A 22,227-nucleotide genomic window follows, 5' to 3' on the forward strand; every position below is an offset into this window, starting at 1 on the left:
GAAAATCCTGGAATAAGTAAAATGACCACAGATATTTTCTCACTATTCCCTACATTAGTCCTGGGACTAAACTCAGAGGGAATGGAAGCTGCTCTCAAAGTGAAGACTCAATCTCTCAGGTGCCATCATGGATGACAAGAGAACACAGGGACCCTCCCACCTTCTCTGCATGGCTTCCTAGGGTGTAGGACTACACCTGCAGGAGCCAGTGGATGACAGGACTGGTTCTCAGACAACCCTGCTGCCCTGAGCCTTAAAGTAGCTGGGATGAGCTGGAATAGCAGAGTGGTGACCTTCTTTGAAAGCCTAAAAGTTCCAGGGTTAAGTACCAAAGGGAGCATGTCACAATGCTTTCATGCATGTTAACCCAGATCTGTTACAACTCCTACCCTTAGATTCCCAGAGAGCACAGACTGCCCTCAGAACCAAATTCGATTTCACCCTGAGTCAAGTTTCACTGAACATTTATTTTAGTTTTGTTAATTTCAAATATTCATTGACCTCTTATATCAGCTTTAAGGCAGAGAAAAGATATATGTCCCAGGACTACAGGCAAGGCTGTTAACTGAACCGGGTTTAGATGGTATACTCCACCCTCGGTTCTACCAGGGAGACCTCACCCCAGGTGACAGTCCTGTTGCTGGGACACAGTTGAGTACTGAGAGGCAGATCAGTCTGAGAGTTCAGAGAATAAAAAGCTTGGGAGTGGGCAGGACTCTTGTAGGGACTGGCTGAAGGGGAGCCCCCCAGCCCTTCTTCCATGGGGGACTCTGAGGCAGGACCATGGCGGGCTGCTGACAACCCCAGCGTTCTGAAGACAGGTTCACACTCTGCTTCACCTGGCCAGGCGGGGGCTCAGAAATTGGCTAAGTCAGATATCTGAACTACTGTCCTCAGGATGCTCACCTTCACCTCACCCTGTGGCTCGTCTAGACCCAGGGCTGGCTGTGCAAAATCATGCTTAGGGAAAGGTTGGTAGAGAAACCTTTGCACGTTTCCTGGGTCTTCATCCCAGCCAGCCAATGTCATCGTCATCGTCATCATCTCCAAAAAGGGGTGTTGGGGGCGGGCGTCCCTTCATGCTCTGACAAAACAGGAAAGAGCAGTCAGTCCTCACTTGTCCCTGCACCAGATGGACTTCCCGCCTGGGCAAGGTGAAGCGACCAGCATCTGTTCCCGGCTCCAGGTTGGAAAGGAGGTTGCTGGTTAGGGTTTTACTGAAAGGACTAACCCTGAGGCCAGCAAACCCTAGGCTTCCGGAAAAGCTGAGACAAGCAGTCAGAGAAGGGAGGCAATCTTTCAACACAGAGACAAGAAGACCAACTTTGTTTGGCTAATTCTGTCATTTATTTGAGAAATGTGTACTGATTGGACAGGTTTCCTCTCATGTGGTAACTTACACATTTCCTGTCAGAAAGGAAGGGTCGAAGGGCAAAGTGGGAGTAGGATGAAGGAACAGAGAAGCAGAGCAGCCCTCAGGGAAGAGGATGCAGGAGGGTGAAGGGAAGCAGGGAAGAATACAATCACATTTGAAAAAACGACGCTGTGGCCTGAGGCGGTCTGTCTGGCTCTGGATGCGGCCCCATCATCTGAGAGAGAGTCGAGTTCAGAGGCTTGGCCACACGACCAAGTGGAGAATCCCGAGATGAAGAAACCCCAGGAACCCAGGGCCACAGCCTCCTAGCCCTAGTCTCCCTCCCTCCCTCACACCCTCCAATCAGGTAGGAGGATAAGGGGGATTAACGGGCCTCCGAGGAAACTCTCCCCACTTCTCATGACTTGAGCCCCTGGCCTTTTACTTCCGGATCGGCAGAGAACAGGTCCCACGGGGGCAGCGGGGATTGATGTTGGAGATAGGCACACTGAGTGTCCTCTACTAAGGTACCTTCTGCTCTGGTGGCCTTCCCTTTGGATGGTCCCGTGAAGACTGATCATGGGCCAGAGTAGTTCCCGAGAAGTGAGGCTACACTATCAGGGCTTAACCCATTTTCTGCCCAGGCATGTTGTGACAAAACAAGGCAGCTGACTGGAAAGCAGGCTGATGAAGCAGAAAATGCTTAGAAATGGGTGGTCTTAGTAGGAGCCTGGGGTTGTAGTGCTAGCTCTGCCCTTAACTCACTCTGTGGCTTTAGGTAAATCATCCTTCTGAGGCTCAGTCTGTTTATGAATGAGGATGCCAGACAAGAAGATCATCAAAGTCCTTTCCAATTCTAAAATATAATCCCTTAGCAGAGCTGAGGAAACCTGAGGCTTTAGCACTCTAGTACAGGACGAAGCAGCCCAACTTTCTTTACTTAAAGTAGAAACCACTGCTGCATGAATGGAGACTATGGTCCTTTGTCAAGAATAAAGTGGTATCTGACCATCCCCACCATGCTTACAGAGCTGCCCCCTCCCAACCCCAAGCCTGCTCCCACAGGGCCCTGAGCACAGAGCCCAGGGAGAGGGCCACCAACAGACTCCATTCCTCTTCTCACAGCCAGCAGGGAAGGGCCCCCAGGGAGCAGTGTGAGGACTTGGCAGCGCCTGGGACTTCCTTACCACCTCGTCTTCATCCTCCTCCTCAGCCTGTGCTTTGGGCTTCGGAACTTTCAGAGTTGTCCCTTGAAACAGTTCATCCTCTTCATCCTCAGAGAGACTGAAAGAAAAATCAGGAAAATCAAGTCATAGGAAAATGTTGTTTCTGCTCCAGGCCACAATGCCCACAGGCTCTGGGGTAAGAATCCAACAGAATCCTGGGGTAATCACCCAGGAATTCCTCCCTCTCCACACTGGCCTCCCAGCACTCTTGACTCCCTCCATAACCTACAGAGCGATCTTTTTTTTAAATATAATTTTAAAAATAGATTTATTTATTTTTATTTATTATTTATTTTTGGCTGCAGTGGGTTTTTGCTGCTGTACGTGGGCTTCTCATTGGGGTGGCGGCTCTTGCTGCAGAGCACAGGCTTTAGGCGTGCGGGCTTCAGTAGTTGTAGCATGTGGGCTCAGTGGTTGTGGCTCTCGGGCTTAGTTGCTCCATGGCATGTGGGATCTTCCTGGACCAGGGCTCGAAACTGTCCCCTGCACTGGCAGGTGGATTCTTAACCACTGCACCACCAGGGAAGTCCCCAGAGCGATCTTTCAAAGCCGGTAAATCAGACCATGGCACCCTTCTGCTTAAATCCCTTTAATAGCTTTTCACTGCACTTAAAGTCCAAACTTCTAACAGTGACAACAAAATCTCACATGACTTGGCTCCTATTGAGTTTTCCAACCTCAGCATAATGCCACTCTCCTCCCACTCACTGTGCCTTCCTCCTTGATTGTGTCATGTCCCTCCTACTGCAGGGCCTTGCACGTGCTGTTCTTGCTTTCTGCAAATGCTTCTTCCCACTCTTGGCAGGGAAGGCTTCTATCCATCCTTCAGGTCTCAGCTTAAATGTTACCTTCTCAGAATCCTTCCCTAATCACTCTACCTAAAGTAGAATAATTCCTACTAATCACTCTATCTAAAATAGAATAAGCCCCTCTTATCACTCTATCTAATGCAGAATAACTCTCCCTTTATTCTCTATTACACACCCTGTTTTTATTTTTAAAGAAGCATTTGTCATGCATTTATAACATACAGTTGACCCTTGAAGAATACAGGTTTGAACTGCACAGGCCCACTTATATGTAGACTTTTTTCAATGAATATGTACTAAAGTACTATACGACCCGCAGTTGGCTGAATCTGGGGATGAACCAACTGTAAAGTTACACACAGAGGGTCAGCACCCTTAACCCCTGCGCTGTTCGAGCTCAACTGTGTAAGAGTCTGTCTGTCTTTCCACCAGACTGTAAGCTCCTCAGCTCAGGAACTCTGCCTTGCCTCCCACACTACCACAGTGCCTGCCACAGAGCCTGTTACGAATACATGCATGCATGCATGAATGAATGAATGAATGAGTAAGCGAATCGGCCAGCCAGGTTCTGAGGATGAGTCACCAGCCCTGGAGAAACCAGAGACAACCTCCACACGCAGCCGCCTTGTTCCTGAAACTCTGCCCAGGGGACACACCTGGGATGCTGAGAACAGTGTTCGGGTCCAGGCACTGCTCCTACGGCTGCAGACGCTGCCTCTGTGCCGTGCGGCTCCTGGGAGGGAGCAGCGGAGCTAGTGCCATCCTCGTCTTCCTGGAGCTCTGGAGGCTGAGGCTCTCCTCCTGGACTTTCAGGCCCCACAGCCAGTGGGTCCACCTTCTCGGGGTCTGAAGTCAGGGGCAGTCTCGTGGAGCTTTCTTGCTCCCCGACACAGGCATCTCCCAATGGGCTGGCTGCCAGCGCCTCCTCACCCGCAGAGTCCACAGTCACAGGGCCTGGAGGCGCAGGGGGAATTGAAGTTGGGGGCCCCAGAGCTCTTCGGGAGGGGAGGCAAGCCGGTTCTTTTATCTCTGAGTGCGCCTCTGCTTCCGAGGGCTCCCCTTCCCTTCTCTGTGCATCATCCTGGGGAGTGGGGAGGGCCTGAGGAGGCAGCGGGGCAGCTTCCTGGACCACCTGCTCTGAGGGCACTGTGGGGGGCTCCCGCCTCTCCCTGTTCAAGGGTGCCTGAGACTGTCCGGAAGCACTCTGAGGTCGCTCCTCTTCTTCTTCCTCTTCCTCTTCTTCATTGCTGCTCTCTCCCTTCTCTCGCTCGTGTTGGTTTAACAGCCGAAGAGTCACCATCTGTTCAAAAGCCAAGAAAGAGGAGAGGATCACTGACCGGAAACAGAGGCACTCCTAGGCGCTCCTAGCTCTCCTATTAACACAACTGGTCATCTAGTTCAAGTGACTTGGTTTTTCAGTTAGTTTTTTTCAGTTCAAATGACTTTGTTTCCTCCTCTCAAAGGAGGCTGTCCATATCTGTGCAGGTAAGTCATTCCAGGCATCCTAGTTACTGATGAACAGCCTTGAATCATTTTTTTACTCAGGATCCCTTAGACGGTACTTAAGCAATAAGATACCCATCTCAGTGAAACAATCGAGAGCCAGCTGTACCTTGATAGTGTTCATGATGGTCCCCAGAATGGTCCTGCCATTGTAAGACTCCTCCAGCTCAAACTCTCCCCGCAAGGACTGAAACACCTGGTTCATGATCTTCTTGACCTGCGTGACGACATGAGGAGAGAAGAACAGTATCAAAATGTACACTGCCAAAATCAAGCGACTAAGGGATGCATGTAACTTCCAGAGAGAGGTTTGGAAGGCTAAAATGAAGCCCTCTTAGAACTCTGCAGTGGGACACAGCTGGTCAGTGACTGAGACACCTAAGGCTGTCACTGTGGAGGGGACAATGTTAAATAATGAGCAGCACTTGAGAGGAGGGCTGTGAAGGATGGGTAAGCTGTGGCCTGTGTGCCCAAGACTGCTCAAAGACCACTCACTGATGCTTTCCTCCCACCATGGCCACCACTAGAGCTGTCATGGGCTATGAGGATTAGTGGCTAGAAGATGCTGGGCACACTTCCCACTCCTCTCCTGTGATTTAGAAACATTTCCCTTATCTGTCAAAGCCTCAGGATAAGGCCCTATGGGGGTTGCCACCAAAGAGACAGGTTCCAATGGGTTAACTGTGACTTAAGTCAGATAAATGGGAGATGGATAAAGTTAGGAAAAAAGCTAACAACACAACAAACCGACAAAAGTTCTTTCTGAACGCCTGATGTGCACATTCAACCCCTGGACATGACATGGCTCACTTCCCCGAAATCACCAGCTCACCTTCTCTGAGGGGTCCGCAGCAGCAGCAGCAGCTTCAACCCCAGACATCTGGGACTTGCTCTCCAGGTCCTTGATGTGCTGTGCATTTTGCTCTGTCAGGGCTGTGACTTGGGCCTGGAGGGCTAAACACTGCAAAACATACTGTGGCTGTGGCCTTGGAACCTGGACTTCCAGGTGAAGGTCAGGAAACCCAGGAGGAGGAGAACCATCCTAAGCTTCAAGTGTCAATCTCACTTCGGTCTGCTGACATCCACACCCTCCGCCCCCGCCCAGGCCTGCTGACTCAGGGCACTCCATTTGCTCATCACGCAATCTCAACTCACAACTTCATCTCCTCTTTACCAACAAGGTCACTTGCCTTGTTCCTCATCAGGTCAAGAATAAAATAAAAAGGTGGGGCAGGTGGGGGGGCAGGGTTTCATAACCCTAGTCACACAGACATATGAACAGTGGACGTTAGAAGCAACCTATTCACCTACAAGATTGCCTTCCTCATCTCTGAGTCAGATTTTCAACTGGGTACTTTAAGAAACTGACCTCCAGATATGAGGACTTTGGTGCTAAGCCATCCCACTCTCTCTCTCGTTTTTATGCCAGATGATCCCACCACACCTGTGCTCCAGCCCACCTCAGGGCCTCTGCCCAGAGCCTCTGTCGCCTTCCCCACCTCACCGAAGCTCCTTGTCTTTCTTGGCTATGCTCCCCTAGGCACTTCCTCTTCTGGGTCTCACAGCATTTAATGCTTATCTCTGTTCCTTGGTCTCCCTTCCTTGATTGTGAGATTCTTGAGGAGAGTTCTTTGTAAGCCCTTTCCCTAACACAGTGTCTGGAACCCAACTGGCACTCAATAAATATTTGCTTAATAAATGAAGGATCAGATTATAATGGAAAACATGGTCCAGATTATGAATGCTGCTTTTTTTTTTTTCTAGGTCACTGACCTGTCATCCCAAATGAGTATGTGAAAGATTACTGATAAACTGGAGAGCTGAGCAAGTATGATTCTGTTTTCAAGCTATTAACATCTTTCAGGTACAAAAGGATCTGCAAGACTTGAACAACCTGTTTGCCTCAAATTAACCAGGCTGTCGAAGTCCAGGGAAAACACCCACCTTCTCCTCAAGATGGAGCAGCTTCTGCTGCCTGGCATCTCTCTGTGCACACGCCTCCTGGTACTGCTGCAGGTGTTCATTCTTGGCAGAGGCCAACAGATGTTCACACTTGGCTTCCCACTGGGTCTGCAGCTCAGCCTGTACTAGAGACAGCTGCCAAGAGAAAGTAATCCCCGTATGCTGGGTGGTCTAGTCACATCTAAAGAAGCCCATCTTCAACAAGGCAAAAAGAGTAAGCTAAGAGCCCAGATTTAGCAAGGAAACAACTGTTTGGAAGACCTTGGTTGCTAGGACTCTAAAAGGTACTCCAACCAGGTAAAGGTATGACTGTCTAGACAGGTCCCAGGAAGGCAGGGCCCTAGTATGATCATACTTTTCAGGATCCAGGCCCTTAAACTTCATGGGTTCAGAAGAAACTTATTTTTGTCCAAATTCCCATAGGTGATCAAATTGAGGGCACCAATTCACTCTAATTAAAGAACATACAAACATGAATTTAGGAACTTACAAAAAGAAAGGCTGCTGTCAAATGGACTAGAGATCCAGCTGTGTACTGCCACTATCCCTGGTTTTCCTGCCTAATTACCTAAATAAGTCCCTTCTTTTCAAGGATGATAATGTGCCTGAAGGATGGTGTCTGGTGGGTGAGGACTTTGGCCTTATGTTTGGAATGTTTTTATAAAGAATTTTTTCCTTCATGTTTTACTTATAGTAAAATTCTCACTAAGCTTTAAAAAAGGAAGAAGATTCTCCATTCGATTCCTGGCTCTTCTTCCACCTTTGTCCAAAGTTAGCCCATCAACTATGAGAAATCTCATCCTAAAGGATAAAGAAACTAGAAACTTTTCTGAGTCCTTCATGCCTTCCTTTTATTTCCAAAGTGCTTCAGCTTCCCATTACCTGATCTGCAGCTGCTTGGTCCGTGGACACCCGAGCCTTTTTCAAGAGCTGTCGAAGTTTGTCCAATTCCTCCTGGTGTGATTTACGAATTTCATCTATCTCCTCCTCAGCCTGACAGCGCTCTTGAGCTGACTTCTTTTTCCTTTCTGAGAGGTTCTTAGGAACAAGAGAACCAACATCAGCTCTAGTTGTCTGATAGAGGATAAATGGAGATGGTGATGGTTGTTGGTGGTAGATATTAACGTCACTGGGTCCTTACTTCGTTTCTGGAAACAATTCATTTTTTCAATTTAATTTCCCCTATATATTTAACATTCTTGGCTACTGGCAGAAAAAAACTGTGACAAGAAGAAGGAAAACAAGAAGAGCTTTATCTACCATTCTATGAAGAGATGGGGAATATCTTAACAGTGGTGAGGGTAGAGGGAAGTAGATACTTTCACAATCTACTGGTAGGAAAATCACAATCCTGTGAAAGGACTTTCAAAATACGCACACACACCCAGAATTTACACAAATTATAATTTAAGGAAGCAGTAGATCGTGTTCATAAAGATAATGTGCTACAAGGATGGTCACTGCAGTAGTATCTAGAACAATGAAAAACTGAAACAGCCGCCAAAATCACAAAGAACTGGTTTTTAAAAAATCTGATAAAATCATAGAAGAAACTGAAAATATAGACCAAGATTTATCCCCTAAAAAGGCACTAGGCCAAAAGGACTTTACTAGAGTTTTATTAAAACCTCAGAAAGAGGTTGTTGTTTTCATATTTAAACTGTTTCAGAGCATAGAAAAAGACAGAACTGTTCCCAATCCATTCAGTGGGGCCAGTATTACCCTGATATTAAATTTATAAAACATCAAAAGATACTATTAAATAAAGTTAAAAAACAGCAAACTAGAAAAATATTTGTAACATCTATGACTGACAAAGGATAGCACCTTTAACAGTGTTTCTAAATCAAACTAATATTACAATAGATAAAATAGCAAAGGACATTAAAAAGAATTCACAGAATACAAATAGGCATTAAATATATGAAAGCTTTAATACTAACAAAAACACATATTAAGACAAGAGTGTATATTTCACCTATCAGACTATAAAGATTAGAAAAATTGATATGTGCAGAGTTGGAAAAAGTATGGAGAAATGGGCTTGTTCACACAGTGCTGGAAATGTAAGCTAACAAACTCTTCAAGCATAATCTGGCAATATTTATTTCAAAAATTTAGATGTTAAGCATTCTTCTCTGATGCAGCAGTTCTTTTTTTTTTAACATCTTTATTGGAGTAAAATTGCTTTACAATGGTGTGTTAGTTCCTGCTTTATAACAAAGTGAATCAGTTATACATATACATATGATTCCATATCTCCTCCCTCTTGCGTCTCCCTCCTAATGCAGCAATTCTAATTCGAGCGATCCATTTTATGGAAATGCTCAAATGAATTTGCAAAAATAGTTATATAGTACAAAGATGTCCACAACAGCAGTGCTTGAAATAGCAAAAAAAGAGAAACATAAATATCCATCAACAGGTGAATAGTTAAATAAACTATGGTACAGCCTCACAGTAGACTACTATGTAGTAGTTATAAAGAACGAAAATTAAAGACCTAAATGTAAGACCGGACACTATAAAACTCTTAGAGGGGCTTCCCTGGTGGCGCAGTGGTTGAGAGTCTGCCTGCCGATGCAGGGCGACATGGGTTCGTGCCCGGGTCCGGGAAGATTCCACATGCCGCGGAGCGGCTGGGCCCATGAGCCATGGCCACTGAGCCTGCGCATCAGGAGCCTGTGCTCTGCAACGGGAGAGGCCACAACAGTGAGAGGCCTGTGTACCGCAAAAAAAAAAAAAAGACTCTTAGAGGAAAACATAAGAAAGACACTCTTTGACATAAATCACAGATCTTTTTTGACCCAACTCCTAGAGTAATGGAAATTAAAACAAAAATAAACAAATGGGACCTGATTAAACTTAAAAGCTTTCACACAACAAAGAAAACCATAAACAAGATGAAAAGACAACACTCAGAATGGGAGAAAATATTTGCAAGCGAAGCAACTGACAAGGGATTAATCTCCAAAATATACAAACAGCTCATGCAGCTCAATATCAAAAAAACAAACAAGCCAATCAAAAAATGGGCAGAAAACCCAAATAGACATTTCTCCAAAGAAGACATACAGATGGCCAAGAGGCACATGAAAAGATGCTTAACATCACTAATAATTAGAGAAATGCAGATCAAAACTACAATGAGGTATCATCTCACACTGGTCATAATGGCCATCATCAAAAAATCTACAAACAATAAATGTTGGAGAGGGTGTTCAGAAAAGGAACCTTCTTGCACTGTTGGTGGGAATGTAAATTGATATGGCCACTATGGAAAACAGTATGGAGGTTCTTTAGAAAACTAAAAATAGAACTACCATACGACCCAGCAATCTCACTACTGGGCATATACCCTGAGAAAACGATAATTCAAAAAAGACACATGCACTCCAATGTTCACAGCAGCACTATTTACAATAGCCAGGAGATGGAAGCAACCTAAACGTCCATTGACAGATGAATGGATAAAGAAGATGTGGTACATATATACAATGGAATATTACTCAGCCATAAAAAGGCATGAAATTGGGTCATTTGCAGATACGTGGATGGACCTAGAGAACGTTATACAGAGTGAAGTAAGTCAGAAAGAGAGAAACAAATACCGTATATTAACGCATATATGTGGAATCTAGAAAAATGGTACAGATGAACCTATTTTCAGGGCAGGAATAGAGATGCAGATGTAGAGAACGGCCGTGTGGACACAGGGTGGAGGGGTGGGGCGGTGGGAGATTGGGACTGACATATATACACTACCATGTGTAAAGTGGATAGCTAGTGGGAACCTGCTGTCTAGCACAGGGAGCTCAGCTTGGTGCTCTGTGGTGAACTAGATGGGTGGGATGGGGGTGGGTGGTGGGAGGTCCAGGAGGGAGGGGGTATATGTACACCTACAGCTGATTCACTTCCTGTACAGCAGAAACTAGCACCACTGTAAAGCAATTATACCCCAATTTAAATAAATAAATAAATAAAAATAATCAACACTGCAAAAAAAAAAAAAAAAAGAATGAGAAAGTTCTCATTAGTATAATGGCCACAATACAATTTTTTTTTAAGTATTAAATATGATCCCAGGGGCTTCCCTGGTGGTGCAGTGGTTAAGAATCCGCCTGCCAGTGCAGGGGACACAGGTTCAAGCCCTGGTCCGGGAAGATCCCACATGCCACGGAGCGACTAAGTCCGTGCACCGCAACTACTGAGCCTGCGCTCTAGAGTCCGCATGCCACAACTATGAAGCCCACATGTCTAGAGCCCGTGCTCCGCAACAAGAGAAGCCACCGCAATGAGAAGCCTGCGCACAATGAGGAGTAGCCCCCACTCGCCATAACTAGAGAAAGCCCGCGCACAGCAACAAAGACCCAACGCAGCCAAAAATAAAAAATAACTAAATAAAAATAAATAAATAAATAAATAAATACGATCTCATTATTGTTAAAAATGTTATCAGCATACATACATGTATGTACATTTATTTTATACATACATGTATATACATATGTGTATGTATATATTATATACACAGAAAACAATCTGGAAGAATAATCATACACCTTTTATAGTTGTTGCCTCTAGTGTATGAGAGGGGGAAAAGATAAATTTTATTTTTTATTTTATATTTTTCTGTATTATTTGTATTTGTTACAATGAGCACATGCAACTGTAATTTTTAAAAGGAAAATAAAAATGTTTATTAAACAGCTAACCCTGGCCACTTGGGCCCAACAGAGAAACTTCAGATGTAGAACTTACCTTTTCCAGAGACTCCTTCTCAGCTCGAAGGTCAGTCAGCTCCTCCTCCAGGGACGTTACCCTGAGTTCCAGTTGTCTCCGGCTTTGCTTTTCACTCTTCAATTTGGACTGTGCTTGCTCAGAGGTTTCCTGGAGCTCTGGGATATGACAGCACAGAGACTTGGCTGCAGAACCAGAGCTGCAGTGGGCTGCATGGCATCCCAGCACCGCCTTCAAGGCTGCATCCCATCATCTCCCAACCCTACCACACGAGCCTCTTCCACTCACTTCTTCCAGCATCACCTCACTGACCAACAGCAGGTTTATCAAGCCATAAACTGACTCCCCCATCCATCCATATTTATCTCTGCACCTACATGTCACCTTCGACACATACAAAATGGAAGAGAAATGTTCTAAGCGGTCAGAGACCACCTTCGGAATATTACCAGTCCCACAATTCCATTTCAGTCATCATCTCAACACACTGGACTCAACACATTGAGATCTTTGTTTAGTAGTGGTCCAGGCCCTTTCTCACTGCCTGGGTAAGATATTCTCAACTCTCTTGGTAGCTGGGAAATTCTACCAAGAGTCTGCTTTCAAAACATTCCTTCTCAAATAAAGCTATTTGGAATATTTCTTAAAAATGTAATGCATCGGGCCTCCCTGGTGGCGCAGTGGTTGAGAATCTGCTTGCCGATGCAGGGGATACGGGTTCGTGCCCCGGTCCGGGAGGATCCCATATGCCGCGGAGCGGCTGGGCCCGTGAGCCATGGCCGCTGAGCCTGTGCATCCGGAGCCTGTGCTCCGCAACGGGAGAGGCCACAACAGTGAGAGGCCCGCGTACCGCAAAAAAAAAAAAAAAAAAAAAAAATGTAATGCATCAAACAACAAGGTTCTACTGTATAATACAGAGAACTACATTCAATATCCTATGATGAACCATAATGGAAAAGAATATTAAAAAAAAGAATGTATATATATATGTATAACTGAATCACTTTGCTGTACAGTAGTAATTAACACAACATTGTAATCAACTATACATCAATAAAAAATAATAAAAATGTAATGCATCAAAATTAATTTTGTTGGAAGACTTTTGAGATCCTTATGGTGCCCTTAAGGTAACTGTCACAGAGCACCACAAAAACAGAAAAGAGGATATCTGTACGACATTCAAATCTAAGATTTTCCCTCAAGTGCGCCCAAGTGATGCTCTATAAAGGAAGGGATTTATCTTCAAGGTATCACTTCACCAACTGACATCAGTGTTTTTTAGCTTTCTTTTCGGGCAAGTTAATTTTGCTTTTTCCTAACTCTGCTGCTATTCCAGCCACACCCCACCCACTGGTCCCATCTGTGCCTTCCACATGTCTTTCTTTATACAAAGTGGTGGATGAATCAACACGCCAGTCTTCACAAATCTGCCTTTCAAGTCACCACGTCTTGAACAGCACCATTGTGCCAGGCACTAAACTAATACTAAGGGAAGGACTTTACAAAGATGAGCAAGACACCATCCTTGCCCTTCAGAGGCTTGCATTCTAGAAGGGAAAACACATATAAGTAGTGCTGATCAAAGGTTATCTCTGATAATGGGCATAATAATGCACTCGGAGATGAAGGATTTTAAAGGAGATCAAATATTCTAGGGAAAAAAAGGGAAAGTTTCTGAAAGAGGCAGTTTTTGGAGAGAACTGGAGGCAAAACTTGGCGATGGTGGGCACACCAAGTCCAGAGAATAGCATGGATAAAAAGCAAGGCAAGAAATACAGGATGTGTTGAAGCAGCAGGCTGGTTAGTATGTCCAGAGCTATGTTGAACTGGGCAACATACAGGAAATAAGCCAAAGTGGAGGGGCCTTGAGTGCCAGGCTGAAGGACTGCAATCCATGTCTAAGGAAAGAGGCAACTGCAGCAGGAAGCACCTGCTTCTTAAGCTTCTACTGAGTCACAAGTTAAAGGAACCCTTCAGTTAGATTAGTTAGTCACAAGTTAGATGAACTCTTCAAGGCCTATGAGGCCAATCCTAAGTACCAAGGATACTCAACACTCGCCCAAACAAAGCAGAACTGTGGCCACTGATCCACTCTAAACGGACAGTCAGTTCTTTTGCTGTCCTTTTTGCCAAACAATCATGTAATAGGTTTATACTGGTTCACCTTAACCTTTGGCTCTGTCCTTCACAAACTTCATTAGCATTGTGCCAAATGGACTGGGAGGAAGGAAACAGTGTAATTCTTTAAGTTTACATTGTCAAAATCCCAGCCCCCTCCAGCGAGGGCATACCTGAGAGCTCTGCCTGCAGTTTGGCGAGTTGGCCCCTAAGGAGGTCCGTCTCCTTCATGCTTTCTGTCAGCTGTACCTGCAACTCCGTTTCTTTCTTTTGGTGGGCGGACATTTTCAGGTGTAGATGAGAGACCTGTGCAGTGGCTGCTGCTAACTCTTCCGTCACCTTGGCCTGAACAGTAACAAAGTACGATGTCATGTTAAAGATGGTGATGGCCCAACCTCACATATTCTGTGCTGGCTGAACTGGTAGGAAGATAGCTAAGGCCACCTTCAACCTGAATTAAGCCCAAATCAAACCCTCAAATGTGCAAGGTCTCTGACTCAGGAATGCCCTTGCAAAACTTTGTCCTTAGGAAGTACTATGCAAGAACACAAAAATTTTCCTACAAGGATGACTGATGCAGCAGTTTATAGTTACCAAACAATGGAAACACAAAATAATTTTAAAAAATGAGCTTAAGCCAACTGGTATATCTATCCTGTATGCAACTATTAAGAATAGTGTTATGGGGCTTCCCTGGTGGCGCAGTGGTTGGGAGTCTGCCTGCCGATGCAGGGGACACGGGTTCGAGCCCTGGTCTGGGAGGATCCCACGTGCCGCGGAGCAACTAGGCCCGTGAGCAACAACTGCTGAGCCTGCGCGTCTGGAGCTTGTGCTCCGCAACAAGAGAGGCCGTGACAGTGAGAGGCCCGCGCACCGTGATGAAGAGTGGCCCCTGCTCGCTGCAACTAGAGAAAGCCCTCGCGCAGAAACGAAGACCCAACACAGCCAAAAATAAATAAATAAATTAAAAAAAAAAAAAAGAATAGTGTTATGAAAAAATACTCAGTGGCTTGGTATACAGTCACCACCTATTGTTAAATCTCACCAATCTGATACATGAGAAATGGTATTCCTGCCATTTTCTAAGTTTCCTATAATGAACAAGCATTTTTTTTTTTTAACAAGAAAAGGGTATTTTAAATTTTAAATTGAATGCCTTTGATGGCAATCCACTTCTCAGGCTACAACTTCTCCCTAGCACTACTGTACTAATATTGGGTTGGCCAAAGAGTTCACTTGGGAATGAACTCTTTGGCCAACCCACAGTAGTACTATAAAGATCGGTCACGTGAGAGTAACTGCTTTGTGGGTTCTTTGAAGAACAGTGGTAATAAAAGAAGGGAACACTCTAACTTCTTTGACTGCTCAATGCATTTTATTTTTTGTTTGTTTGTTTGTTTTATTTGTTTACTTATTTTTTCAATGCATTTTAAATGGTGCTCTGTACTGGCCAAACAGGAGCTAAATATTCTCAAGTAACATCCGATGAAGTCAAAATGACTACCCTGGAAAACTGTCTACAGATATTGTTTATGAAGGGCGATGCTGAAAATGATAATTAAAAGGATGGTCAGTGAAAAGGAATGGCAAACAAATGACAAATACTACGTTCATTTCACCCGAATTGATGTGCTCCTGTAAAAAATAGGAGAAATCAGATGACAGGAAAGGCAGTGAGTGACTGCTCCGCTGGTTTTGATTTTTGGGCAGCAGTGTATTTACGGGGTTGGACCAACTCTCCTATACTATTACACTGCTACTACCATTACTCCTCCTACACCACTATACTTTACATGCATTCTTACTGCTGTCTACTTTCTTATTATCACTTGTCCCTTCTTAGGGTGTTCACTGCGCCTACCTCAGTTTTAAACACTTATTCCAAAGGCTTAATCAGTTTTCTAGCTTACATTTAAAATCTGATATTTTGGCTCTCTTAAAGGTGGGGGAAATAAAACAAATTGTACATAAAATAAAAAGAAATAAGCTATGAATGAGTATCTGAGTGTACACTGGCAAAGGCTCTCTCCTTGATCACACTTCAAGTTAGGTTCCTCTAAGCCCATGACCTTGTTCTCCCCTCCTGTCTTTGGCCGGACCAGCCCAGTTTTAGCAAGAATCCCTGCTAAGTCAGTTTAGAGTGAATCTCTACCCTTGATATCTGATCAAAGTTCTCCATCCCAACCTTTGCTGTCTAAGTCCTTGGCCTGTCGTTAGCAAGAATCCCCCTACCCAGGATGTCTCCTCTTAGTAATTTTCCATCCACTGACCACCCCGCCCCCCCACTCTGCTCCTTGGCTGTAAATTCCCCACTTGCCCTCTTGGCCTTAACTGTATTTGGAGTTGAGCTCAACATTTCTTCCCTATTGCAATAGTCTTTTTATTTTATTTATTTTTTTGACCACACCTTGTGGCTTGTGAGATCTCAGTTCCCCAACCAGGGATTGAACCCGGGCCACAGCAGTGAAAGTCCAGAATCCTAACCACTGAGTCACCAGGGAACTCCCATCTATTGCAACAGTCTTGAATAAAATCTTCCTTACTATTTTAATAAGTGTCAGAATAAATTTTTTAGTAACATGCGACCTTTAGAGTGAGCTCTAAGATACTTATTTTTGCTGTTCAGCAGCCTTAGGTTTTCATCTGTTAAACTCAGAGGACAATGACAGTTTGGACTTCCAGGCAGAAGAGGAGTTTTCACCTGCTGCAAGTAGAATCAAAGTTTTACTCACTGTCCTGCCTCAACTGGCCTAACAGAAACTGAACTAACACAATGCTCAGAGGGCTTTGTGTCTATCATGGCTCCAGAGTTCACTGATATCAGAGGGAAGACCACTTGCACAGGGCCTTGCAGCAGCTAAGACCACTGGAGGGGATGAATTCCAGAGGAGAGGCAGTGGGGTGGATGGTCACTCTCACCAAAGAACAAGCAGAGTGGAAAATCACTCAAAAGCTCTTATCTCAAGTTATAAAGTGCATTCCATTCAATTTTCATGTTTTCAAAAAAATTCAAATACAAAATATAAAACACTTCTTAAATCTGAGAAAACAGCCGATGAAAGGGTCGCGATGCCCCAGCTGATGAGGGGGAGCCCAAACAAGAAGGAACTCATTTCAGAAAAACAGTGTCACTGGAGCAAAGACAGGAGGAGTGGGGCTTCAAAAGCAGTCATCTCAACCCAAGACCCACAACAGTCTTCCTTCCTTATAGCTACTTCAGAAACAGGTCAAAATACCTAATTCTGAACTGACTGAAGTCAAACAGCAAAACTTTAAAATGCTTTGGCAGACACAGATGAAGGAGCAAACTAAACAATCTCAAACTTCACAATAAATATTTGCTATGTGGCATAACAGAAATTGTCTGTTGATTTTTTCAGCAGAAGAGGATTAGTTTCTAATAAACTGTATAATCCTTACCTTAACCAGATTACTAACATCAGTGATTGTTTTTGAGTCAACTTACTGTAACGCATTTATACAACAGAAATATGGATGTTGGATATATTAAAAATCTGTTGGAAGATTTCTAGTTCTCTTCTCAATGATGGCAAAAATTCTGCTAAAAGGCAAACTGGGAAGGACGTACAGAGGACACTCCTTGGCTCCACACATCCTGACTTGGGCTTTTCTCTCTCCAGTTACTTTACCTTCTCTTGCTCAGCATGCAAAACTCTTGCCTGTGTGTTTTCTGTGGCAGTTTGAAGTGAGTTGTTCCTCTTCTCCATCATCAGATTACTCTGCTCAACATACCTGTGAAATAAACAGGGAAAAAGAAAACATTTGTCAAGCACTCAATGCACACCAGGTATAACCCAATGTATCAATACATTCAGCTGTCAGAGCATTGCTCTATACCTTCATCAGGAACAACCTGAAAGCATTTTGTTTTCCGAAGATCTACAGTAAGCAAGTTTGGAGGCAGGAACCTGGACCGGGGTGAATTGCTTTGAATTTGCAGAATGAAGAGGAGAGGAATTTGAACATGGGTGGTGAGGGGAAATAAGAGAGGAAAGAGACAGGAGTATGAAGGCTGCAAGGAGGGAAGAAAAGAAAGCCAATCCCCTTCCCCCTTCCATGTGGGAGATAAGAGACACTGGAGAAGAGAAATATGGGAGGATGATATTTTAAAGTGAAATGCTGCTGTAACATGTTCCCCTGACCCCTCCCCACAAAAAAAAATTTTCAGAAGGATCTAGAAAAATTATACAATGCTTGGGTTTTATATGGAAATCAGTGAAGTTCTGGTTGATAAAAGAAGAGTCAGCCCACACAGAAGAGAGAAGAGTTGACATCGGGAGTTCTCTAGGCACTAACACTGCTTTTACAGATGAGGAAACTAGAGCCGGTGGGAATAAATAAAACGCCCAAAGCCACACAACAAATGAGAAGCAGAGCCAGGATTCAAACGCAGGCGTGCATGACATCACAGCCTCCTGAGCCCTTTCTCCTGAAATCCCCTTCAGTCAACAAGCAGTAATTCACATGACAGGCAGGAAACAGAAAAGAGCAGAAATACACATAAACTTCTGTAAACAAACATGCTTATTTAACTTGGGCATTTACAAACTAAACCCTTTTTTGTCCATCCTAGCCAGTGCCCCGTACCTGTCATTACCTCTGATTTCGTTCAATTAGTTCACTAATCTTGTCATTCTGTTCTTCTATCCGACTGCTCTTTTCAAGGATCTCTTGCTTCAATCTTTCATTTTCCTAATTCAAAATATATGATGTTTAACTTAAGTGTTTAAGAGAAAAGCACCAGATAAAAGGGAATCAACTTGAACTGACAGGTGATAACTGTTACATAGCTGAGAGAAAAATCTAGAGCTTATGTCCACATAAATATAATACTTAAAACAATGTATCAAATTCTACGTGATGGATACAAATCACTACATCCAATAGACTAAATGTATAAATGGCTATAAAATGAAGCGGAAACTTTGGAATATGGTCAAAAAAGAAATGTTTCCTTCTGATAATAGAGTGATAAGTCACTTGGAGTAATTAAGCCATAATGGATTTTCCGGAATTTCCCAACTCCGTGTAGCATTTATCACATGCTCTTATTCCTGGAGTAGAGGTTTCAAGCAGTAGTACATCTCCAGAGAGAGCAGGGGCAAGATCTCCAGGTTGAGAGCTCTGTTCTTTTTTTTTTTTAATGATATACTTTTTCTATTAGTTATCTATTTTATACATATTAGAGGGCTCTGCTCTTGATCACTCTCACCTGAATAATTCGTTGGATGTTGCTCATGATCATGCTTGTTTCCATTGTCACCGACATGCTAGGAAGGAGCAGGGAATTGCCAGTGCTACGTTTCTGTAACTCTTCAACCTACAAAAGGAGTGTCAGAAAGACTTTTCATGAAATTTTTAAAAGGAGAAATACAATTTACCCAAGGTCTGACTACTTGTTTGAGGTTAATAAGTTTCTGAGACAATCTCCAATGTAAGCAGGAGTTTTCTTCTGCTAACTGGATCCCCAAATAAAATGACCCTTCTAGGGAAGTAACTACTAACTACTATGAATACAGGAAACTAGGAAGAGTTTACCTATTGCCCTGGTTGCTCCCTGTTTGTATCCCCCCTTTATACCCCCACTTTCAACACAGCCCCTTAGTCATGAGATGACTCAGTCACCTTAGTCATGAGATGATCCATTTTATCAGCCACTTTGCTGACTGCCATTCGAATTTCAGTGTTATGATGCCGGGCTTCGGTCATGAGAAATGAAGCCATGTCGCCTGATCCTGAACAGACACAAGCCAAAAAGAAACTTATGAAACTGTAGCAGAGGATACTGTATGAGGAAAAGCCAACAGCTCTATCAACAGAGGAAAGAAAGAAATGAACACTCCCAAATACTGGAAAATGCTGCAGGTGATTGACACTGCCAGGAGAAGATGGAGAGGGGTTAAAGACAAAATGGCTCCAAAGCTAACAATAACCAGCTATCCTCCTGCAAACTGCATCAAGTGATACAGTCTGGTTCAAGGGCACAAGTAGTGCACTAGCGACTCAGAGTGCTTCTCCATTCACCCAGCTGCACGCCAGGTATTGGACCAGGTACCGAGGATACAGCAAGGAATGAAACATGGTTCCTGCCCTCGGCAAGGTCAGTCTGGTGAGGAGGCTCACGCACAAACAGCTCATTCTAACAGAGTGTTGTAAGTGCAAAGAATGAACCACGTACGAGGTTACAAGGTACAAAAGCAGCACAGAGAAAAGCAATATTAACTCTTTGGTGACACACGTATACAGTTATGTCTCTGGAAGGAGAGGAGAGAGGGATGGTAGCAGAGGAGAAGACAGATTCAGTGGTTTCCCAGATGGAGAAGGGCAGGGCTTCCAGACAAAGGATGCACCCAGGAAACCCTTACCACTCCAGGACCATAAATTTCATTGTGGGATATACTTGCTTCTTCCTACCACTGTCTTAACACCCAAAGTGGTTACTGTACAAAAGACAAGCTGCAGAACAAGAAGGCAGGATACCATCCCAGCTGTGTGCATTTTATTTTGCTTTGTTTTTTACACTAGGCAACCACATTTGTACATGTATACAAGATATCTGAAAAGTTACCCAAGGGACTGTTTCCTAAGGTCAGGGGGGTTTAATGATGGAAAACAGTTAACTTCACTTCACACTTTTTTGTGTTGTTTGACCTTTTTATAGAAGTATATTCTTTTCACAACTTTAAAATTTTAAGAAAATAGCTTTCATCTGAGATACTGAACAGCCATCATGTTTTCTCCCAATTTCCTCCAATGTTTTACTCTTTTACTATTAGCTATGAACCCTACAGAGCAACTCTGAGAGAGGAATTAAAAAGGGCTGGCAGGGCTTCCCTGGTGGCGCAGTGGTTGAGAGTCCGCCTGCCGATGCAGGGGACACGGGTTCATGCCCTGGTCCGGGAAGACGGCCGCTGAGCCTGCGCGTCCAGAGCCTGTGCTCCACAATGGGAGAGGCCACAACAGTGAGAGGCCCACATACCGCAAAAAAAAAAAAAAGGGCTGGCAGGAGAAAATGCAAGAAACAAAACACAGAAAGTGGCCATGAGGGTTTTTGTGGGGATGATGTAAATGTTCTAAAGCTGGATTATGGTGATAGTTGCACAACTCTGTAAACATCCTTAAAAAACCCATTGAATTGTACACTTAAAATGAGTGAGTTGCACAACTCTGTAAACATCCTTAAAAAACCCATTGAATTGTACACTTAAAATGAGTGAATTGCACGGTATGTAAGTCATACCTCAACTAACTTGTTTAAAAAAGAGAAAAGAAAAAAAGGGCAGAGATCTACTGGAGTCAAAATGAAAAAGGGATGGGAGGGAGAAAAGCACAGCAAGAGCAGAAGATGAGAAACTCCTACCTTGAAAATGAGGAGACTGAGAGAGCGGTGCAGGGTACAAGGGCCGAACGGGCTGCAGCTGGGAAGCAACAGCTGGTGCCTGAGGATAAGCGTAGGCTTGCATACCTGTATAGGGCTGAGAAAATGCCAAGTTACAGATGGCTTATAAAACAGTCATATCTCTCTTTTCTGCTTAATTTGTCTTGGATGGAATAAAGTAGCTAAACTGGAAGGAGACTCAAACTTATTGAAGCTGGAGATGTATGAGACCAGGGTTTGGTATTGGGTAATAATTGCAGCAGAAGAGTCATGTATGTAATCCAGTGATGCCTGGTCACCAAAGTCACACCTAGAGAGTGAGGGAAGCGTGTCTCAGGTCACTCCCCAGTCCTCTTGTGATGATTTAATTAAGTAGGAATTCATCCTCCGGCCATTGGGCCTATTGATGGTCTAAAAAAATTTAAAACTAAGCAAACGATGCTTGGTTTCATTAAGGTAAAAGAAGAGGTGTTCACTGCGATTCCAAACTAAAACCACCAGTTTCCAAAGGATGCCTCTCCCCTTCTAGATTCTGATGCTTATCTGTATGACCAAGAGCTCTCATCTTCCTCTGAGCCTCAGCCACCTCAGCTATAAAATGAAAATAATAATACCATTTCTTAGGGTTGCTGTGTGGATTAAATGAAGCGATATATAGGTAAAGTTCCTAACAGCTGGTAAGTAAGTGCCTGGAAGACAATAAATGCTCAATAAACAGCAGCTATCATTTTAGTGATGATGGTTGTTCTTCCTTGAATTAAGGAAATCCAGCTCATTTCCAGGGATTGGTATAACCGCCCATCCATTACTAAAAAAGAATCTTAGTCTATAGGATATAACTCTACATTAGGTCCATTCAGGAGTGGGGAGAGGGCCAGGTAGGACTTTTCTCAATTCTGATACACCCCTTCCTAATGGGGCATAGCTGGGCCACCATCACTCTGATCCCTCCATCAAGAATCACCAAGGAAGTGAGGGTCTGTTACCATGGGGAGTTAAGTCTAAGTCTTAACCATCAAATGTGTCAGGGCAAAAGAAAGAGTCCACTGTCCGGGCAAACAGTCAGCAGAGGCAGATAGGCTGTTGCCACTGCCTTCTGTGAAAACAGAAAAA

At 44.0% G+C, this 22,227-nt stretch overlaps 1 protein-coding gene across 2 annotated transcripts in view; it reads right to left on the reverse strand.

Moving 5' to 3' along the window:
• Positions 1 to 447: 447 nt before the first annotated feature.
• Positions 448 to 22,227, reverse strand: part of FKBP15 (FKBP prolyl isomerase family member 15) — a 56,794-nt gene continuing 35,014 nt past the window's right edge. Inside the window, exons 15-28 of one of the 2 annotated variants that reach the window (XM_082624548.1) lie at positions 21,097 to 21,211; positions 19,362 to 19,471; positions 18,949 to 19,056; positions 18,334 to 18,428; positions 17,366 to 17,468; positions 13,889 to 14,060; positions 11,616 to 11,752; positions 7,737 to 7,892; positions 6,837 to 6,989; positions 5,725 to 5,853; positions 5,002 to 5,109; positions 4,046 to 4,689; positions 2,542 to 2,638; positions 448 to 1,084 (exon numbers count right to left, since the gene is read on the reverse strand). In XM_082624548.1, coding sequence (XP_082480674.1) covers positions 1,007 to 1,084; positions 2,542 to 2,638; positions 4,046 to 4,689; positions 5,002 to 5,109; positions 5,725 to 5,853; positions 6,837 to 6,989; positions 7,737 to 7,892; positions 11,616 to 11,752; positions 13,889 to 14,060; positions 17,366 to 17,468; positions 18,334 to 18,428; positions 18,949 to 19,056; positions 19,362 to 19,471; positions 21,097 to 21,211 — 2,205 coding nt within the window. In that variant the 3' untranslated portion in view covers positions 448 to 1,006. Of the gene's footprint in view, positions 1,085 to 1,274; positions 2,639 to 4,045; positions 4,690 to 5,001; positions 5,110 to 5,724; positions 5,854 to 6,836; positions 6,990 to 7,736; positions 7,893 to 11,615; positions 11,753 to 13,888; positions 14,061 to 17,365; positions 17,469 to 18,333; positions 18,429 to 18,948; positions 19,057 to 19,361; positions 19,472 to 21,096; positions 21,212 to 22,227 lie in introns of those variants that run through there. The other variant, XM_082624547.1, reaches the window with a different exon arrangement.

The sequence above is a fragment of the Mesoplodon mirus genome (assembly GCF_964341445.2).
Source record: "Mesoplodon mirus genome assembly, chromosome: 1".
Lineage (NCBI taxonomy): Eukaryota > Metazoa > Chordata > Mammalia > Artiodactyla > Ziphiidae > Mesoplodon > Mesoplodon mirus.